Below are 20,202 nucleotides of genomic sequence, written 5' to 3'. Positions count from 1 at the left end.
AACTGTAATCCCAGCACTCTGGGAGGCTAAGGTGGGCAGATCACTAGGTCAGGAGTTTGAGACCAGCCTGGCCAACATGGTGAAACCACATCTCTACTAAAAATACAAAAATTAGCCAGGCAAGGTGGCGTGCAACTGTAATCCCAGCCACTCGGGAGGCTGAGGCAGGAGAATTGCTTGAACCTGGGAGGTGGAGGTTGCAGTGAGCCAAGATCACACCACTGCACTCCAGCCTGGGTGACAGGGCAAGACTCCAACTCAGGGAAAAAAAAAACAAAACAAAAAATTTCCTGTATTTGTGGCACAATGACAAAGACTGACCTCAGACAAAGCCTCAACACAAATTGCAGCAAACACCAAATAATTTGTTTCACAAGGACTGTGTTCTCCAACAACAAAGCACTGAAGTTAAGTATCAGCAATATACAAATATCCTAAAAAGCCTCTTTGCAAATTTAATAACTTTCTTATTATACAGATGACATGAACAAATGAAAAGAACAAATGAAAAATTCGAGTATTTAAATTTAAATACTAATAAAAATACTGTATTTCAAAGTTTGCAGAAGCTAAAAATGTAGTTAGTGAGAAATTTGTAGTTTTAACTGCCTACAAAAGAGAAGAAAGCCTCAAAATCTACGATCTATAGGCATTGGTAGCTGTCAGCCCAATATCTGGTATCATGGTTCTTCTTTACTGATGGAACCATGACATTGTCCAGGGCAGCAATGTGCGCAGCTAAAACACTTGTCCAAAGCTCCTTGTAATTCAAGGGATCACGCAATACACTTACGGCCAAAGAAACATATGGCAAGGCTTTCTATGGAAAGTTCTTGCTTTCCTAAGATAGCTACTACCACACCTCCATACTTCTCCCATATTCTCCTTCCATGGAGGCTGGAAGGGGAGCAGCCATCTTGCTACTGAATCAGAAGTAGGGCAACAAAACCCAGGCACTAATCGTGGAAATGTGAGAAGATAAAATGAATCTACATCACACAGATAGGAGAGCTACTGCACTAACTCTGGATTCTCTAACTCTACACCTCTTGATATTTTATGCAGCCAATGTAGTTGTTTTTTCTCAACACGGAGCTATATACTATCCTAATTGATACCCAGCTCCAACTCAAGAAATTAAAAAAAAAGAAAAACAAGCGAGGCATAGTGGCTCACACCTGTAATCCTAGCTCTTTGAGAGGCCGAGGCAGGAGGATCGCTTAAGCTTAGAAATTTGAGGCTAGCCTGAGCAACATAGTGATACCCCACCTCTACAAAAAATTTTAAAAATTAGCCAGGTGTGGTGGCATGTGCCTGTAGTTCCAGCTACTCAAGTGGCTCAGGCAGGAGGATCACTTGAGCCCAGGAGGTCAAGGCTGCAGTGAGCCGTGATTCTGCCACTACACTCCAGCCTGGGCAACAAAGTGGACCCTATCTTATAAAACAAACAAACAAAAAAAAGAAAAGAAAAGAAAAGAAAGAGTAAACAGAAAGAAAGAAAGAATAATAAATATAAGAAAATAAATTTATGAACTAGAAAATAAAGATACAATAAAGAGGATTAATATACACTAAAATTGGGGGTCTGAAAAAAAAAACCTAATGAAATAGACAATTCTGCCAAAAGTCACTAACAAAAAAAGAGAGAAGATATGCAGACAATACCAGACAACATTAAACATTTAAAAAGGAATACAACTACAGATACAATACTGAAAAATAATAAAAGACAATAAACATTATACCCAAAATTTGAAGATTTAACAAAAATAAATACTTTTACAGAAAAACATAACATCAAAACTGACCCAGAATATTTAAGAAAATGGGAATACATACATAACAAAATAACAATAGCTATAAAAATAAGCACAGTTTTACATGCAAGTTCTAACAAACATTGAAGAAACAGATATTCCCAATCTTATGTGAAGTATTCCAGAGAATAGACTAGGGAACACTTCTCATCTTATGAGGATACTGTGACCTTGGTACCAAGACTGAACAACAATAGTATAAGAAAAGAGTATTATAGGGTATAGCCTAGGTAACATAGCAAGACCCTATCTCTACCAAAAATTTAAAAATTAGTTGGGCAAGGTGGTACACTCCTGTAATCCCAGCTACTCAGCAGGCTGAGGTGGGAAGATTGCTTGATCCCAGGAGTTCAAGGTCACAATGAGTTATGATTGTCATTGCACTCCAGCTTGGGCAACAGAACAGGACCCTGTCTCCAAAAAAAAAAGAGAGAGAGAAAAGAAAAGAAAAAATTATAGGGCAATGTCACTTCAAACAGATGAAAATAAATCCTCAATAAAATAATAGCAAATATTGTAGAAATGCAAAAAGAAATATTATGATCCAATGATCCAGTTGGGTTTATTTCAGGAGGTAAAGGATGGTTTACTATTCAAAAACCAAATTTTACCACATCATCAGATAAAGGAGAAAAGCCATATGACTGCATGATCATCTCAATAAGTCCATGAAAAGTATTCAAACCCAGTCATACATGATTTTTAAAAAAGTATTTTATTAATTAGAAATAGAAGAAGACATCCTTAATCTAACATTTGTATCAAATTTTGGTTCAGCTATAACAAAAAAACCAAATAGCCAGGTTTGGTGGCTCCTGTATTCCCAACACTCTGGGAGGCCAAGGCAGGAGGATCACTTGAGGCCAGGGATTTAGGACCAGTCTGGGCAACATATTGAGACCTTGTCTCTACAAAAATGTAGAAAAAATATTAGCCAGCTGTGGTGGCACACACCTGTAGTCCCAGCTATTCAGTAGGCTGAGGTGGGAGGATCACTTGAGCCCAGGAAGTCAAGGCTGTTGTCACCTATGATCCTGCCACTGCACTCCAGTCTACATGACAGAGTGAGACCCTATCTCAAAATAAATAAATAAATAAATAAATAAAAATAAAAAAATCTAAGTAACATAAGCATAAATGAAAAATAAGTTAATTTCTCTCCCTAGAAATCTACCTAAGCAATCAATGGGTGAAATGATCTAAGATTCTTCTGTTTTATTACTCTGCTGTATACTGTTTCAACCTCATGGTCCAAACAGTAGGATCCATGCTCTAGCGGAAGAAGTAAGAAAAGGAAAACGGGAAAAAAGGAAGGAAAACCAGGAAGGGAAGCGGAGGGAAACTGGGAAGGGAAGGGGAGGGAAACCGGGAAGGGAGGGAAGGGGAAGGAAACCAGGAAGAAAGGGGAGGGGAGGGAAACCGGGAAAAGAAGGGAGGGAACAGAAACAGGGAAGGGAGGGGAGGGGAGAGGGGGGGAGGGGACTGGAAGGGGCAGCAGGACAGGAAGTGAAAGGAACCCAGACAGGAACCGGAAGGAAAGGGAAGGGAACCCAGAAGGGAACCAGGATGGAAACTGGTAACAGGTGAGGCCAGTTGGACTTCCTGGATCCAGTGGGGACATGGGGAGCTTTCCTGTCTTACAAGAGGATTGTAAAACGTACCAATCAGCACTCTGTAAAACGCACCAAACAGCCCTCTGTAAAACACACAAATCAGCAGGATTCTAAAAGTAGCCAATCATGGGGAGGATTGAAAAAAGGGCACTTTGATAGGACAGAAATGGAACACATGGGAGGGTACAATAAGGGAATAAAAGCTGGCAGTGGCCCATGACCCCCCACCCCTCCTTCCACACATGGAAGCTTTGTCCTTTTGCTCTTCACAATAAACCTTGCTACTGCTCACTCTTTGGGTCCCTGCCGTCTTTAAGAGCTGTAACACTCACCGCAAAAATCTGTGGCTTCATTCTTGAAGTCAGGAAGACCAGGAACCCACCAGCAGGAACCAACTCCAGACACACCCGGAAGAAAAGGGAAGGGAACTCAGACAGGAACCGGGAAGGGAAGGGAACCAGGATGGGAACCGGGGCAAGAACTGGCAAGGGAAGGAAAGGAAACCGGAACAGGAACTGGGACGGGAACTGGGAAAATAAGAGAACTGGGAAGGAAAGGGAACCGGGAAGGGAAAATAGGAAGGGAGGGGAAGGGAAACTGGGAGAAGGTGAGGGAGACTGGGAAGAAAGAGAAGGACAGGGAAACTGGGAAGGGGAGGGAAACTGGGAAGGGGAGGAAAACTGGGAAGGGAGGTGAGGGGACCAGGACGGGAACTGGGAAGGGAATAAGGAAGGGAAGGGATGGGAACCAACTGGAAAGGAAAGGGAACCGGGAAGGGAAGGGAAGCGGGATGGGAACCAGGAAGGTAAGGGAATCAGGAAGGCAAGGGAACCAGGAAGGGAAGGGAACCAGGAAAAGAAGGGAAACGGGACAGGAACCAGGAAGGGAAAGAGCTAGACGGGAACCGGAAACAGAACCGGGACTGGAACAGGGAAGGGAATCTGGACGGGAACTGGGACGGGAACAGGGAAGGAAAGGGAAGCAGGACAGGAACCTGGACCGGAATCGAGAAGGGAACCGCGATGGGAACCAGGAAGGGAAGGTAAACGGGAAGGGAAGAGAAACTGGGAAGGGAGGGAAGGGGAAGGAAACTGGAAAAAAGGGAAGGGGAGGGAAACTGGGAAGGGAGGGAAACTAAGAAGGGAGAGGAAGGGAGGGGAGAGGAGAGGGAGGGAAAAGGAGAGAAGCTGCAAAGGGTAAGGGGAGTAGCGGAGGGGACTTGAAAGGGAACCCGGACGGGAACCTGGACGAGAACTGGGAACGGAGGGGATCGGGAAGGTAAGGGAACCGGGACGGAAACTGGGAGGGGAACCGGAAATGGAACGGGGATGGGAAGGGAAAGGGACAGAACCGGAAGGGATGGGAACCCACGGGAACCGGGTCGGGAACTGGGAAAAGAAGGGAAGGGACTGGGACGGGACCGGAAAGGGAAGGGAACCAGGACAGGAATAGAGACAGGAACGGGGAAGGGAAGAGAAGGGAACTGGGACGGTAATAAAGGAAAAGAAGAAAACCGGTACGGGAACCGGGAAGGGAAAGGAAGGGAACTGGGACGGTAATAAAGAAAGTAAGAGAAGAAAACCGGTACGGGAACCGGGAAGGGAAAGGAAGGGAACTGGGATGGAGCTGAGAAGGGAAGGGAATCAGGGTGGGAACCGGGAAGTGAAGGGAACTGGGATGGGAAGGGGAGGGAAACCGGGATGTGAGAGAAGGGGAAGGAAACCGGGAAGGGAGGGAAGAAGAGGGAAACCGGGAAGCGAGGGGAGGGGACCGGGAAGGAAACCGGACTGGAACCAGTACGGGCACCGGGAAGGGGAGGGAAACCAGGAAGGAAGTGGAGGGGAGGAGAGACTGGGACGGGAGCCAGGACGGGAAGGGGAGGGAACCGGGCGGGAACCGGGAAGGGAGGAGAAGGGAACCAGGACAGGAATCAGGAAGGGGACCAGGACGGGAACCGGAAAGGGAAGGGAACCAGGAAAGGAAGGGAAGGGAAGCGGGATGGGAACCAGGAAGGGAGGAGCAGGGAACCGGGAAGGGAAAAGAGGGGAACCGGGACGGGAACCCGGAAGGGCAGGGCACCGGGACCGGAAGGGAAGGGAACCGGGATGGGAACCGGGACGGAAACCGGGAAGGTAAAGGAAGGGAACTGGGATGGGGAGGGGAGGGGAACCGGGAGGGAAAAGGAAGGAAACCGGGAAGGGAAAGGAAGGGAACTGGGATGGAGAGGGGAAGGGGAGGGGGGAGGGGAACCAGGAGGGAAGAAAGGGAGGGGAAGGGAAAGGGAAGTGAAAAGGGAAGGAAGGGAAGGGGAATGGGAAGGAGGAGTAAAGGGAGAAGTGACAGAGGGCGTATTGAACTGTGTCTCAAAGAAGGTTCCCCAGAGCTGCCACAGACCATTTCCATCTGAATCCTACTGACCAATAACATGGTCATTTGGACACACTTAGTTACAAAAGAGTAAAATAAAATGTTTCTGAAAGTATAAAAGAAGACAATAAATTGGCAAATATGTAGGAAAGAGACATTCTCAAAAGTTACTAGCAGGAGTGTAAATTGGTACAATCTCTATGCAGGGCACTTTGGCAATATCCTTCAAAATGACTAATGCATACATCCTCTGACTCAGAAATTCCACTTTTAAGAATTTACATCACAGATTTACTGGCATATGAGTATGTGCAGGACTATTCATCACAGTAAAATATTAGAAATTACCAAAATGTCCATCAATATGGAAAGCTAAATATATGATGCACATTTTGTGATGTAATGTACTTGTGAAATAAATGAGGAAGCTCTATGTGTCAATATGGAATGACTTCCAAGTGTAAAAACAAAATCAAGGTAGACAAGAGTATAGTGTTATACTACCTCATGTGACAGCTTTATTGATTAGGGTTTTTAATAATAACTCTTCATCTCCAACGTACATGCAATACTATGTTCCTTTACAATCAAAAAAGATCAGGCCAGGCACGATGGCTCACGCCTGTAATCTCAGTATTTTGGGAGGCTGAGGTAGGTGGATTGCTTGAACCCAGTAGTTCCATACCAGCCTGAAAAACATGGCAAAATCCCATCTCTACAAAACATACAAAAAATTAGCTGGGCATGGTGGCACGCACTTGTAGTCCCAGCTACTTGTGAGGCTGAAGTGGGAGGATCACCTGAATCCTGGAGGTGGAGCCTACAGTGAGCTATGATCACACCTCTGTACTCCACCCTAGGTGACAGAGTAAGACACTGTCTCAAAAAAAAAAAAAAAAACTTCAAAGAAAATTTAACAAAATGTCAAAATTTGGCAAAGTTGGATGGTGGGTTACACAGTTATCCATTATATATGCAAAAATGTTTCCATTATATATGCAAAAATGTTTGATAATTTTTTAAAGTATCAAAAATAGAAAATGTTCACAGATGTCTAAAGAATTTCCAACCAGAGTGACAAAATACTTTACTAAACGAATTAACATATGTAAGTATGACATAAATATAAGTAGTAGCTTATATTAATTTATTGAAGCACAACTATCATTCAGCTGTTTGTCAAAGATGCTAACATTTTAAAAATTTTAGTTCACTTTTGTCTATGAAAGAAATATGAAGGCAATTAACGCCAAAAATTTTCTCAGAAGTTTCAAAACAAATTCAGATTTACCTGTGCTAACTTTTGCGTGGATGAACTCAATTCTTTTACTGACAGTATTTCACTGGAATCGGTTTGAGTGGCATGGTCTGTGCTGAAAAAGCCAATCTTTAAATCATCTGAAATGTTAAGTCTGAAAACAAAGGAAATAAAATGTGCTTTATGTCATACATATTTTCTTAGAAATAGATGTTAGTGTGTATTTTTTTGTGTAAATCATATCATATTTTAAGTATTCTAAGAGGTTGGTGAGGTGAGGAAGCCTCTGAATTAGCTCTTGTGATCTGGGGCTAATGAGGATAATGAGATTATCAAATTCCCTGGGACTGAGGCATATTACTCTATGAATACTCAACTGATTTCCACTTTTCTGAGATATGATCAATTTATATACCTGCTTTTAATATCTTCCATACTGTTAGTGCCTGTGCTATTGCTGGAAATAATTCTAGGTTATTCATGGGCCTATTCAGCAGAAATCCTTTAAGATAGTGGTTCTCAAAGTATGGGCTGAGGATCCCTGGGGTTCTGGGATACTCTTTCAGAAAATCTATGCGATCAAATTAATTTTATAATAGTATTAAGATTTTATTTGTCTTTTTTACTATCATTAGGTCACAAATGGTCAATGGAGTTTTCCAGAGGCTACAGATTATACAGAAGCAGCTCTCTTCCATTAAGCCAGGCATGGAAAAGCTTTGCAAAAATGTAAAACAGTGATACTCTTCTCATGAAAGTTTTTGTTTTAGAACAATACAGTTAGTTTTTCTTTAAAATATGCTATTTCCAGCTACTCAAGAGGCTGAGGCAGGAGGATTGCTTGAGCCCAGGAGGTTGAGGCTGCAGTGAGCTATGAATGCACCACCATACTCCAGCCTGGGCAACAGAAAGAGAACCTGTTTCAGAAAAATAAAATAAATAAAACCTGGTATTTATACTAACACATACCTGGTTTATCCTTATTTTAAATGAATCAATTTAAATATGTTTTAATTTTCTTCTTTTAAATTTCTCATCTGGCAACTATCAATAAACAGGACAAACATAAACTACATCTCTTTGAGGGTGCCAATAATTTTTTAAGACTATAGAGAGGTCTTAAGACCAACAAGTTTGAGAATTGCTTATTTAAGATGATCACACCACCTTCCTATATTTGATTTTCAATTTCTGAAAAATGTGAATAGGCCAGGAGCAAGTGTTTGTAAATTCTACAGATTTCTAAGGACAGGCATCTCAAACAGCATTAAGAAGGCAATTTTCTGGATGCACTCTGTCAATTTGATCAAACTTACCACAACTCTTTCTAAAATGTCAGCTAAAATAAGATAACCACAAAAGCCCAAGTAGAATTATCAGACTTCTCAGTGTAGGTGTCAAAGGCAGAATGTCTGTGCTTCTATCCCGCCTCTTCTGCTGACGAGAGCAGACCCCAATGCGGGGCATCCCATGGCAACTCCCCTCTTCTTGTATGTTGGCTGAACCTCAGATTTGTTCCCCACAGAACTCAGATGAAGTTGACCATATCCCCAGTGCCAAGTGTAACTCCAAGCTGGGCTACGCCCATCATGGTTATCTTACCCTCCTTGGCAGTGGATATCCAGGGATGGGTGTAGAACCCAGGTCTGAAGAGGGAGACATTAGGAAGGGTCTGTTGGGGGCTGGTAAGAAAGCTTTTTAGACTCCTACAAAGGGGGCACCAGAGGAGAGTTTTCTTCTTTGACTCTGGATATTGCCAAGGGTGGAAGTAATGCCAAGAACTGGCACAGTCACTCGGTGACCACAAGGGGAGCGAGCCAGGGCATAGATGATGAACTTTCAAAAAGATGGAAATAGGTTGAGCACGATGGCTCATACCTATAATTCCAGCACTTTGGGAGGCCGAGGTGGGAGAAGCACTTGAGATCAGAAGTTTGAGATCAGCCTGGCCAATATGGCAAAACCCCGCCTCGACTAAAAATAAAAAATTAGCCGGGTGTGGTAGCACGTGCCTGTAATCCCAGCTACTTGGAAGTCTGAGGGACAAGAATCGCTTGAACCTGGGGGGCAGAGGCTGCAGTGAGCTGAGATCGCACCGCTGCACTCCAGCCTGGGTGACAGAGCAAGATTCTATCTCAAAAAAAAAAAAAAAAAAAAAAAAAAAACAAGATGGAAATAAATTTGACTGATGACTTTGCTTGGCCATTGACTCAGTTAGCTCTGAAACCTACCATACCTCCAGTCTTCCTGTAATGTCACAGAGTAAATGCACCAATTGTTGGCAGTTTCTGTCTACTGTAGCTGAAAGCATCCTGACTGGTACTCTAGCTACATGACATTAGATAAATTACTAAACCTTTCTGTGCCTTAGTTTCCTCTTATGGAAAATAATAGTCCCCATTTCATAGACTTACTGTGAGAATTTAGTGTGTTCATACTTAGAAGTACTTTAAATGATCCTTGATACAACAGTAAACCCTCAAGAAATGTTACTCATTATTAGTACTGCAGTGGTGGTTGTTTCTACTGTCACTCTGATGTTTTGAACTGTCATAGTTTTTTCATCATATTTGGAAAAAACTATTAAAGCATAGCAGTACCAACTAAGAAAGGCCATTTAATGTGAAAACTCCTTGAAGCAAAATAAATAAAATAAATACCAAAATAAAGATCTTCAATTAATCCCACAGAATTTTTAACTTTCCATACACTAATTACAGTAAACAAGTAAATAAAAATATGCTATATATGCTGAGGTAGTGATGAGCATCATGTCTCATTACATACACCCCATGTAATTTACTCATGTGTCACATATCTTCTAGTTAAATGTTCCCCCAATACATCTGTACCTTAACAATACCCTCAGCCTAGGATTAAGTCTCCCCACAGTTGTACCTATCAAAACCATATGTAACCACTTTCTTTTCTACCTTCTTTTGCCTTCCATTCTCTTCCCTTCTCAGGGTGAAGGAATCAACATGGAGGTCAAGGACATGGGGCCATAAAAAAAATTGGGAGTCATGCATAGAAGAACAGCAAGCCTGGTGGCTAAGAATGTGGGTCAGTTGGGGGAACAGGGGAAGCAGCACAGAGGTGGCACACAGAGAAGAGGACCACAATAGTGGGAGACTAGATACATTGAATGAGTAAGTAAATGTTCTCAAAATGACAGAAGTCAAGTTTGTCAGTTCTAGGAAAGATATTTACAAACATAGAGAAAGAGTAGACTAGAAAGTTATCTTAGACAATGGAATGGAATGGAATGGGAAGAATTGGTATGAATGCATGCTTTTATAAATATAGATACATAGATATATAAATAGTTGCAGGTGCATATATGTGTGCACATATATATGTGAACATATATGTATGTGCATATATTTATATGTATCTGTTTCTAGTTCTGTCCAATGAGAAGGCCTAGAAGAATGGCACCCCAGTAGTGATAAGCACATCTAACACTCAGATGTTGGTTTCTTTTCTTTCTTCTTTTTCTTTTCAATATATTTTTTGAGACAGAGTCTTGCTTTGTCACCCAGGTTGGAGCGCAGCGGCATGATCTCAGCTCATTGCAATCTCCGCCTCCTAGGTTCAAGTGATTCTCGCACCTCAGTTTCCGAAGTAGCTGGGATTACAGGCATGGACCATCACACCTGACTAATTTTGTATTTTTAGTAGAGATAAGGTCTCCCCGTGTTGGCCAGGCTGGTCTCAAACTCCTGGCCTCAGTGATCCACCTGCCTCAGCCTCCCAAAGTGCTGGGATTACAGGTGTGAGCCACCAGGCCTGGCCCCAGATGTTGGTTTCTAAAAACCATCCTCTGCTAAAAGAAATGAAGTCTCCTTGAAAAAATGGTTCATTCCAAGACTGGAATAAAAGTATATAAAATTATATAAAAGCAAAAGCATAAAAAGAGCCTGAAACATTTTGTTTGCCATAAAGTGAAGAAATGCTCAAAAGATGATGGGAAAATGTAAAAATGATGAAGAAACTAGACTGAAGAAAAACACCCACTGGACATATTTAAGACATTTAAACATCAAAATCAATAATGAAAGCATCAGATTATAAGCCATTGTATAAAATAGGAATCCATCAATCCATACTGATATGAATGAACAAATAAATGAGAATGGGAAGCTCTAATAAATGTAGAAAAAAATAGAAAAAAGCAGAGAATTACCATGTGGCAGTCATCATAAAGGTGACATTAAGATAGGAGTCATCAGGCGGGGTACAGTGGCTCACACCTGTAACCCCAGCACTTTGGGAGACTGAGGTGGGTGGGTTACTTGAGCTTAGGAGTTGGAGACCAGCCTGGCCAACATGGCGAGACCTTGTCTCTATAAAAAATACAAAAATTAGCCAGGTGTGGTGGCACACACCTGTAGTCCCAGCTACTTGGGAGGCTGAGGTGGGAAGATCACCTGAGCCTAGGAGGTTATAGCTGCAGTGAGCTTGGATTGTGTCACTGCATTTCAGCTTGGATGACAGAGTGAGATCCTGCCTCAAAAAATAAATAAATAGGCTGGGCGCGGTGGCTCAAGCCTGTAATCCCAGCACTTTGGGAGGCCGAGACGGGCGGATCACGAGGTCAGGAGATCGAGACCATCCTGGCTAACACGGTGAAACCCCGTCTCTACTAAAAAATAAAAAAAAAGAGCCGGGCGAGGTGGCGGGTGCCTGTAGTCCCAGCTACTCGGGAGGCTGAGGCCGGAGAATGGCATAAACCCGGGGGGGGCGGAGCTTGCAGTGAGCTGATATCAGGCCACTGCACTCCAGCCCGAGCAACAGAGCTAGACTCCATCTCAAAAAATAAATAAATAAATAAATAAAAATAGAGGAGTCATCATTGGTGACCATGTCTGGTTAATATAAGTTTTAGAAAAAAGAAAATTGTAATACCTAGAAAATAGTAATTTATTACAAAGAAAAGAACAGTAAATTTAAAATAGAGGACCTTGGTAGGCACCAACTCAACAAGGTCAAGGTTAATGAGGGGAAAAATTGAACCATGCCTACTAAAGTTGAAGCCCTGACAACCCAACCCAAAGAAGTTCTTTATGACCAGGTGACTAGGGAAAAAACCTCAAGCCTGATTCACAGATGGGTTCCTCACCAGCTGGTAGTTACCTGCAGTCTCAGAGCCACACTCAGAAGTGACCCTGAAGGACAATCATGAAGGAAAATCCTCTCACTGAATAAACTAGAAGCAGTATATTTGGTTGTCTATTTTTTCTGGATGAGGGATGGCCAGAATTACATATCGATATTAATTTGTGGGCAGCTGCTAAAGAGTTAGCAGGATGGTCAGGAACTTGGAAGGAACAGATTGGGAGATGGATGTCAAGAATGTCTGGGAAGAGTTCTGTGAATGAGCCTTTGCAAATGGGCACAGACTGTACAGGTGTTTGTGCAGCATCTGAATGCTCACCCAAGGGAATCCTCTGCAGAGAGAGTAGTTAAATAATTAGGCAAAATGACACACTCTGTGGATATCGGTCAGTTTCCTTTTGCAGTCACCCCTGCTTGCTTGATAGCCCTTGAACAAAATGGCCATGGTGTCAGGGATGGAGTTCAACAACGTGGTTTTCCCCTTACCAAGGCTGGCCTGGCTACCACAGGTGCTGAGTGCCTAACTAGTCAACAGCAGAGATCAATACTGAGCTCCCAATATGGCAGCATGAACCAGAGGGAATAGCCAGCCACCTAGCAACAGGTTGCTAGCACTGAACCTCTTCCATCATCCTCACTGGAACACATTTATTTTGGATATGGATTTGCATTCCTTGACTATACCGCACTGGCCAGAACCACAAGGCATGAGCTTACAGAACCCCTTATCCATCATCACGGTGTTCTCACAGGACCACTTCCCATCAAGGAACTCATTTCACACCAAAAGACAGGCAGTAATGGATTCATGCCCATGGAAATCAGTGATCTTATCATATAACCCATTACCCAGAAGTGGCTGGCTTAAGGTCAAATAGCTTGCTGAAGGTTCATTTAAGGCCAGGCACAGTGGTTCATGCCTGCAATCCCAGCACTTCGGGAGGTTGAGGCGGGAAGATCGCTTGAGCCCAGGAGTTCATGACCAGCCTGGGCAACATAGACCCTGTCTCTACAAAAAAACAAAAGCAAAATCAGCTGGGCATGGTGGCACACACCCGTACTGCCAGCAACATTTGGGAGAAGCAAATCCATGAAAGAATGTAGTTCTGTCTCACAGGACACAGTATATGCTTTGAAAGTATATGGTGCTATCTCTTCTACAGTCATAGGTCCAAGAATGAAGAGGCACCTCTCACTCTTATGCCTAATAACTCACGCCCAAAATTATGGTTTCCTGTCTCTGCAACTTTAGGATCTGCTGGTTTGGAAGTCTTAGTTCACAAGGGAAGAATGTGTCCACCAGAAAACAACAGAAATTCTATTGAATTAGATGACACTGATGACCGGTCACTTTGTGATCCTTATGCTGCTGAAACGAAGGCAGAAAAGGGGATCACTCTACTGACTGAAGTGACTGATTCTGAATACCACGGGGCAATTAGGTTGCTGGTGAACAATGGAGTCAAGGAGAATTCTGTCCGGAACGCAGAGGATTCTTTGGGGTGCCTCTTAGTGTTTCCATGCCCAGTAGTAAAGATTAATGGAAAAAAGGCAGAAAAAAGAAAAGCAGAACTTTTAGGAAGTCAGGACTTCCAGGAATGAAGATTTGGATCTCGCAACTAGGTAAGGAACTTTGACCTGTGTGTGCCTTTCAGCAAGTTTTGCAGCCACTGGGCAAGCCATCCCTGCAGACCAGCAGTTGTCACACCCTCTGGCAAGTTTCTCTGCCACCACGTCTTCTCCAGTCTCAGTCTTTGAGGGTGGGTCTTCTAACTCCTTAGTTCCTGCCCTGTTTCCTCTTCCTCAGACCTGGAGGTCATAGCTGCTTTTTGCATTTACTATCACTGTATTGCCTAGAGTCTTCTTTTACCACCTTACTGCCTTTTACTAGTTAAAAATCCTTCTTACTGTTTAAAAAAGAACAGGAAATCGTCCCTGTTCAAGTTAGCGGTGAGGTTTCTGCCTCCTATCTGGACCCTGAGTGCTACATCAATATAGTAAATATAAACAGCCATGGGAACTAACTCTGTTTCTGTATAGTCTACACTGCTGCACATTTAACAGACCTCAGTGATTCACTTTTCCAGGCTCGAAATGCAATCCTTTACCTTACTTAGTGGTAAGTGGCTCCTTTTTACTATTCAGCCACATTTTTCATTAAGCACGAACACGTATGTTCTTCTGTTCCTTCCCATTTTAAGCAAAAGACCTATCATGGGTGGTTTATGGAGTGTGAATAGTTTTTATCAATATATTTTTTTCAGGATATGATTTAGAAATTTGAAATTCTGTTTTCCGTTATTCCTTGTGGTGCCATAATATTACAATAATACAATATGATATTTTAAAATCAGGTCCAGGCTGGGTGCTGTGGCTCATGCCAGCACTTTGGGAGGCTAAGGAGGGCAGACTGCTTGAGCTTAGGAATTTGAGACCAGCCTGGGCAACGTGGTGAAGCCCCGTCTCTACAAAAATACACACACACACACAAAATTAGTTGGGCATGGTGGAACACACCTGTGGCTCCACCTACTCAGGAGGCTGAAGTGGGAGGATCCCTTGAGCTCAGGGGTCAGAGGCTGCAGTGAATTGTGACGTAATACTGCACTCCAGCCTGGGTGACAGAGGGGGAGCTGGAAGTGGCAGATTCTTCTTCTAAATCCCTGATGAGGATAAGCCCATGACTCTCCAGTTTCACCAGTCCTAACTATGTGACTGACTAAAAAAGATCCAGCTCATTCAGAATCTAAGTGAAAGAGGAAGATTTTTTCTTCAGTGTCCCTTCAAATTCCAAATGTCTCTAATTTTAGCTAACAACCCTGCTGCCTAGAATGGAAACCCACATCACAAAAAATTAGCTAAGTGGTTCCTACACAGCCTTTATTTATAGTCTCAACAATTCTATTTCTGAATAATAAGTTGGTTGTTATGCATAAAACAGAATTTGGGGAAGATAATTATGTTTTTTAAAATAAATTAGATACAAAATTAACATCCTAATTTATTTTGGAAAACAGACCTACGGATATGTATTAATAAAATGCAATGACTCTTCTCACTGAATCCTAGAATTATCCATCCTGCAAATGTTTATTAATAAATCAGTCAATGAAGATAGCATTAGGTGTGCTAAACTTTCACTGTGGCGTATTTCTCAGTGCTAAGTAAGAATATTGCTTTCTTTTGTTCCTCTTCAAAGAACACAGAACTTTGATGTGCCCCATGGCTCATAAACTTCTCTAACTACACTCACTTCCCGGCTGATGTCACCAAGGCTCTCAGCTTAAGACACCATCTTTGTGCTAATTATTTCCAAACTGATATAGCCGAGCTGAACCTCTCTTCTTAACTTCAGACTCATCTAATCAACTACCTACTTAACAGCCTAAATGGATGTCTAATAGTCACTGCTGACATATCATGACCAGAAGTAAGCTTATGATATTCCCTTCAGACCTGTTCATCTCATTATCTTCCCCTTCCGGGTTACTGGCAATTCCATTCTACCTGTTCATCAAGGTTTCTCTGGACCTCCAACCACTGCTACCCCACAGTCATCTTCCACAAGGAATATTGTAATAGTCTCCTGTTTCCTTGTTTCTGCCCTCGTCCTCACTATAGTCTATTATCAAAACAGCAGTCAGAGTAATCCCATTGAAGGATAAATCAAATCATGTCACTCCTCTTTCCCAATCTCCTCATGGCTTCCCATCTCAAAGTAAAAGCTGAAGTCCTTACGGTAGTCTAAAGTCCCTCACCACAGGCACCGAACCCCTTCCCTCTGACTTCACCTCCACTCTTCTCCCTCTCTGCTCCAGCCACACTGGCCTCCTTGCTGCTCCTGGGACATCCAGGCATGGTCTTTCTACCCAGTGTTCTCTCTGCCTGGAACACTTGGTACCCTGATAGATTCTTAGGGCTCCCCCCTCAAGCCTGCAAGTCTTCACCTCAATGTCATTTTCTCAGTGAAGCCTTCCCCGATCACCATTTCTAAAATCTGCAATCCAGGCCGGGCATGGTGGCTCATGCCTGTAATCCCAGCACTTTAGGAGGTCGAGGCTGGAGGACTGCTTGAGCTCAGGAGTTTGAGACCAGCCTGGGCAACACAGCAAGACCCCGTATTAAAAAAATTAGCTAGGCATGCTGGGGTGTGCCTGTCGTCTCAGCTACTCAGGAGGCTGAGGTGGAGGGATTGCTGGACTCCAGAAGTTCAAGGCTGCACTGAGCCATGATCATGCCACTATACTCCAGCCTGGATGACAGAGTGAGACCCTGACTCTAAAAAAAAAATTAAATCACGACTCCCTCCCCACTTGCCACACACACACACTCACTCACTCACTCACTCACTTTCCTCTTCTCCCTCCCCATGTTAGGTTTCTTCCTTATCACTAACCACTATCTAACTTATTATATAGTTTACTTGTTTATGTAGTTTATCATCAGTTCCTGACTAAGATGCGAACTCCACAAAGGCTGGACTTTCGTCTGCTTTGTAGACCACATTCAGCACCTAAGCCTCGCTCATTCACACCCAGGCACTGGCTTAGTTGCCCTAGTACTTTGGGTGAAGAGGAATGAATATGGGCATCAGTGGTTATTTTGTTCAGTCAGTGAGTACCCTGGCACCACTGGTCTGCCCTTGAGCCCAGCAGGTGCATTTTTTTGGGGGAGCTACCCAACCATGGAATGCCAAGGAGTCCAGGGCAGGACACCATTCCTATCAGCAAACACTAGAACAGGGTAGACGCCATGTGCCTCTGGTGTTTACCATATGCTGCCTCTAATAAATGCTATTCACAACCGTCACTAGACCAGGTCCTGTACACCCTGACCCATTTTAACAAACGTACCCATTGAATACAGTGAAGCTGGAGAAGCCGAGCCCAGCAGCACTGCCTCACTGGGTCAGTCCCACTGCTGGGCTAGGACACCTGTGGTCCTTTCTTCTCACCCTGGAGCTGCTTCTGTGTGAGGGGCTTGCCCCTAAGCCGGCCCACCTGGCACCATGAGGCCCCTGCCTAATACAATGGTAAGTTCTCCCATAGCAGCTAAGCTAGTTCTGGCTACCTATTGATTTGAAAAGGTTTTTAGAAAGAAATTTGCATTTTCCCAGAAACATCAACTCTACATTATCCAAATAAACAACAAAGCTAGAACACAGGGGGCAAAGGATTATGAAAGGGAGGGGTTATAAACAAGGATCAAGGAATAGCAAATAATGACATCGGCAAACACTTCTATGATTCTGCTATGGTCTGAATGTTTGTGTCTCCTGAAAATTCATGTTGAAATCCTAAGCCCCAAGATGACCATATTAGCAGGTGTGGACTTTGGAGGTGACTAGGTCATGAAAGTGGAGCCCTATAAATGAGATTAGTGCCCTTCTAAAGGCAAAGTGGGAGCGGGTGTGGGGGTGTTGGGGAAAACTCCCTTGCCCCTTGCCCCTTGCCCCTTGCACTATGTGAAGACACAGCCAGGAGGTACTGTCTGTGCAGAAGGGACCCTCATCAGACGCGGAATCTGCCAGTGGGCTTCCTAGCCTCCAGAATTGGGAGAAACAAATTCCTGTTGCTTATAAGCCACCCAACCTATGCTGTTTTGTTACAGCAGCCCGAGGGGACTAAGACCGGTACTGTGTCCTAGATTAGCTCATTAAATATTCACTATGATCTATGAAGCAGGCACTACTCTTCATCGTTCATGAACGATTATTTCCCGCTGAGAAACCTGAATCACAGAAAAATCAGTCGCCTAACTCACGGCCCCTGTGAGAGGGTCGCCAAGATTCTGGAACCCGGTCAGTCTGGCTCCAGAGTCCGTGCTCTTAGTGTCCAGCTATACACTTGAAGAAGTGAAAACTGCAGCTCTTTTCGGACAGTGATCCCCTCGAAAAACAAACAAAAAACTGAAGCCCAGCGGCTGGAGCAAGGGGCTTGGAAAGGCGTTGAGCGAGGACCGGGGTGCGAGGGCTCCGGGGCGGGCTGCCGGGGACTGCCTCTCCCGCGGGTCACCTGGGGTTGAACTGGAATTGTTCAATAGAGGCCTCCAGGCCCTCCAGGATCTTCCGGCACTCCTCTGTCTCAGGCGTGTCGCCCCAGTTCGCCATCGCATCCCGGGACGTGCGCCTCCCGCGCAGCCGCTTGCTCGGCTGAGTTGGAGTCAGGAACCCAGCGTCCGTTGCTATGGCGACTCCCAGGGAACCGGCGAAGCGCGAGAATCCGTGGGCTGGGGCCGAGGAGGGCCGCGGGTGGAGGGGGGGCGGGGAACGGGGTGGGGCGGAGAAGGGAGGAAAGAGGGAGGGGAAGGGGAAAGGAGCTGGGGAGGAGGGGGATAGGGAGAAGGTTGGGAAGAGGATAGGGTGGGGGATGCGGAGGGGGAGAGGGAAGGGGAGAGGGAGGGGCACGGGAACAGGCGAGGGAAAGGAAGGAGAGGAGGTGTGGAGGGAAGGAAGAGGGGGAAGGAGTGGGGGGAAGGGGGAAGAGATGGGAAGGAGGATGGGGAGGGAGCACGTGCAGGGGGAGGGGATTGGGGAGTGGAGAGGGGTAGGAGAAGGCTGGGCGGGATCCCGAGCAACCCCGCTGCGTTTCCACTGTCCCACCTGCCTCAAGGCATCCCCACAAGGCACCCACAGCCTGGCGGCCGCTGCGATACCCCAAAAGAAAGCTGCACCCCTGTAAATAAACCTTCAGCCTCCTGCCACGCCCCCGGACCCTGCTCGCTTCCTCCTCTACCCAGGCGCGGAGCTTGGCCTACCTCGTGGACCCGCGCATTTGCGGGGGCTTGGGTTCCCGAGCTTCTTGCTTCCTACGCGCGCGCCAGAGCCGCAGCTCGGTGGCCTTGGCTTTCATGGCCTCCCAGCGTGTGCCAAAGGTCCCCCTCAGGGAGGAGGAAAAACAGTGAACCCATGTAATAACTATGCTCGTAATATAATGAGCCCTGCGATCCCAGACCAAGGCCATCGTAAGAGGAGAGCAGGCTGCCTAATAAACTGCCTCCAGCTACCACAAACGTAGGCTTTCCTGGACAAAGTATTTCCTTGCAGAGATTGAACAGATTTCTATTTAATAAGGTCAGGTCAGAACATAAGGCGTTAAGTCTTAAACTATACCATCTAGTGTAGAATTCAATTTTACCAAGTTTCTACAATAATAAGAGTTTATAGTGAAACTGTTGTCATTCTTACTTTTAAGTTATGTATAACTCATTGCCAACTAATAGGAGACACCTATTCTAATATCAGTATGTCATTGCCATTGTTTTTCTGTAAACATTGTCTACATTTCTTTTTAAAATGTCATTGTCTGGTTTAGAACTGTCTATACTACATCTGCATTTCAATGTATTATCTACAGAAAAATAATTTTTTTCTTCTCTCTCTTCTTCTTCTTCTTATTATTTTGGAGCCAGAGTCTCGCTCTGTCGCCCAGGCTGGAGTACAGTGGCGCGATCTCGGCTCACTGCAACCTCTGCCTCCCCGGTTCAAGCAATTCTCCTGCTTCAGCCTCCCGAGTAGCTGGGACTACAGGCACACAGCACCAAGCCCGGCTAATTTTTTTTAATTTTTAGTAGAGACGGGGTTTCACCGTGTTGCCCAGGCTGGTCTAACTCCTGAGCTCAGGCAGTCTGCCTCCCTCGGCTTCCCAAAGTGCTAGGTAACAGGCGTGAACCACCGCGCCCGGCCTCTTCTCTGTCTTGTAACAATAAGTGAAAAAGAACTTAGTTAGATTTAGAAGCTCAAAATAGGAAAATAAAAGCGCTGTAGCATTATCACTACTCTTATGTTTAAAGACAAAGATTAAAAGCCCCAAATGCCAATAAAACATCATAACCAATGCCAAAATCATCTTCTGTGAAGGCTTATTTTTTGGGAGGGAGATGAAGAGAGAAGAGAAAAAGAGTTACTTTTACTCTGTGGAGGTTTTTAATTTCAAACTCTAACTTAAGACTTTATTTGGGGATTTTTTATTATATAATCAAAAGATATTTTAAAAGAAAGAAATTTATATATCTACAATAATTTTTCTTT

The 20,202-nt window shown here is 44.3% G+C and overlaps 1 protein-coding gene across 1 annotated transcript in view; it reads right to left on the bottom strand.

Annotated features, from left to right (window-relative positions):
• The window catches only part of LOC105527510 (uncharacterized protein C10orf67), a 32,514-nt gene extending 12,992 nt beyond the window's left edge, over positions 1 to 19,522 (bottom strand). The window contains exons 1-2 of the mRNA XM_011963839.1: positions 18,930 to 19,522; positions 7,089 to 7,209 (exon numbers count right to left, since the gene is read on the bottom strand). Of these exons, the coding sequence (XP_011819229.1) occupies positions 7,089 to 7,209; positions 18,930 to 19,135 (327 nt within the window). The 5' untranslated portion in view covers positions 19,136 to 19,522. The remainder of the gene's footprint in view (positions 1 to 7,088; positions 7,210 to 18,929) is intronic.
• Positions 19,523 to 20,202: the final 680 nt, after the last annotated feature.

The sequence above is a fragment of the Colobus angolensis genome, unplaced genomic scaffold (genome assembly GCF_000951035.1).
Source record: "Colobus angolensis palliatus isolate OR3802 unplaced genomic scaffold, Cang.pa_1.0 Scaffold63, whole genome shotgun sequence".
NCBI classification, from domain to species: domain Eukaryota; kingdom Metazoa; phylum Chordata; class Mammalia; order Primates; family Cercopithecidae; genus Colobus; species Colobus angolensis.
This window is presented reverse-complemented; position numbering and strand designations above follow the sequence as displayed.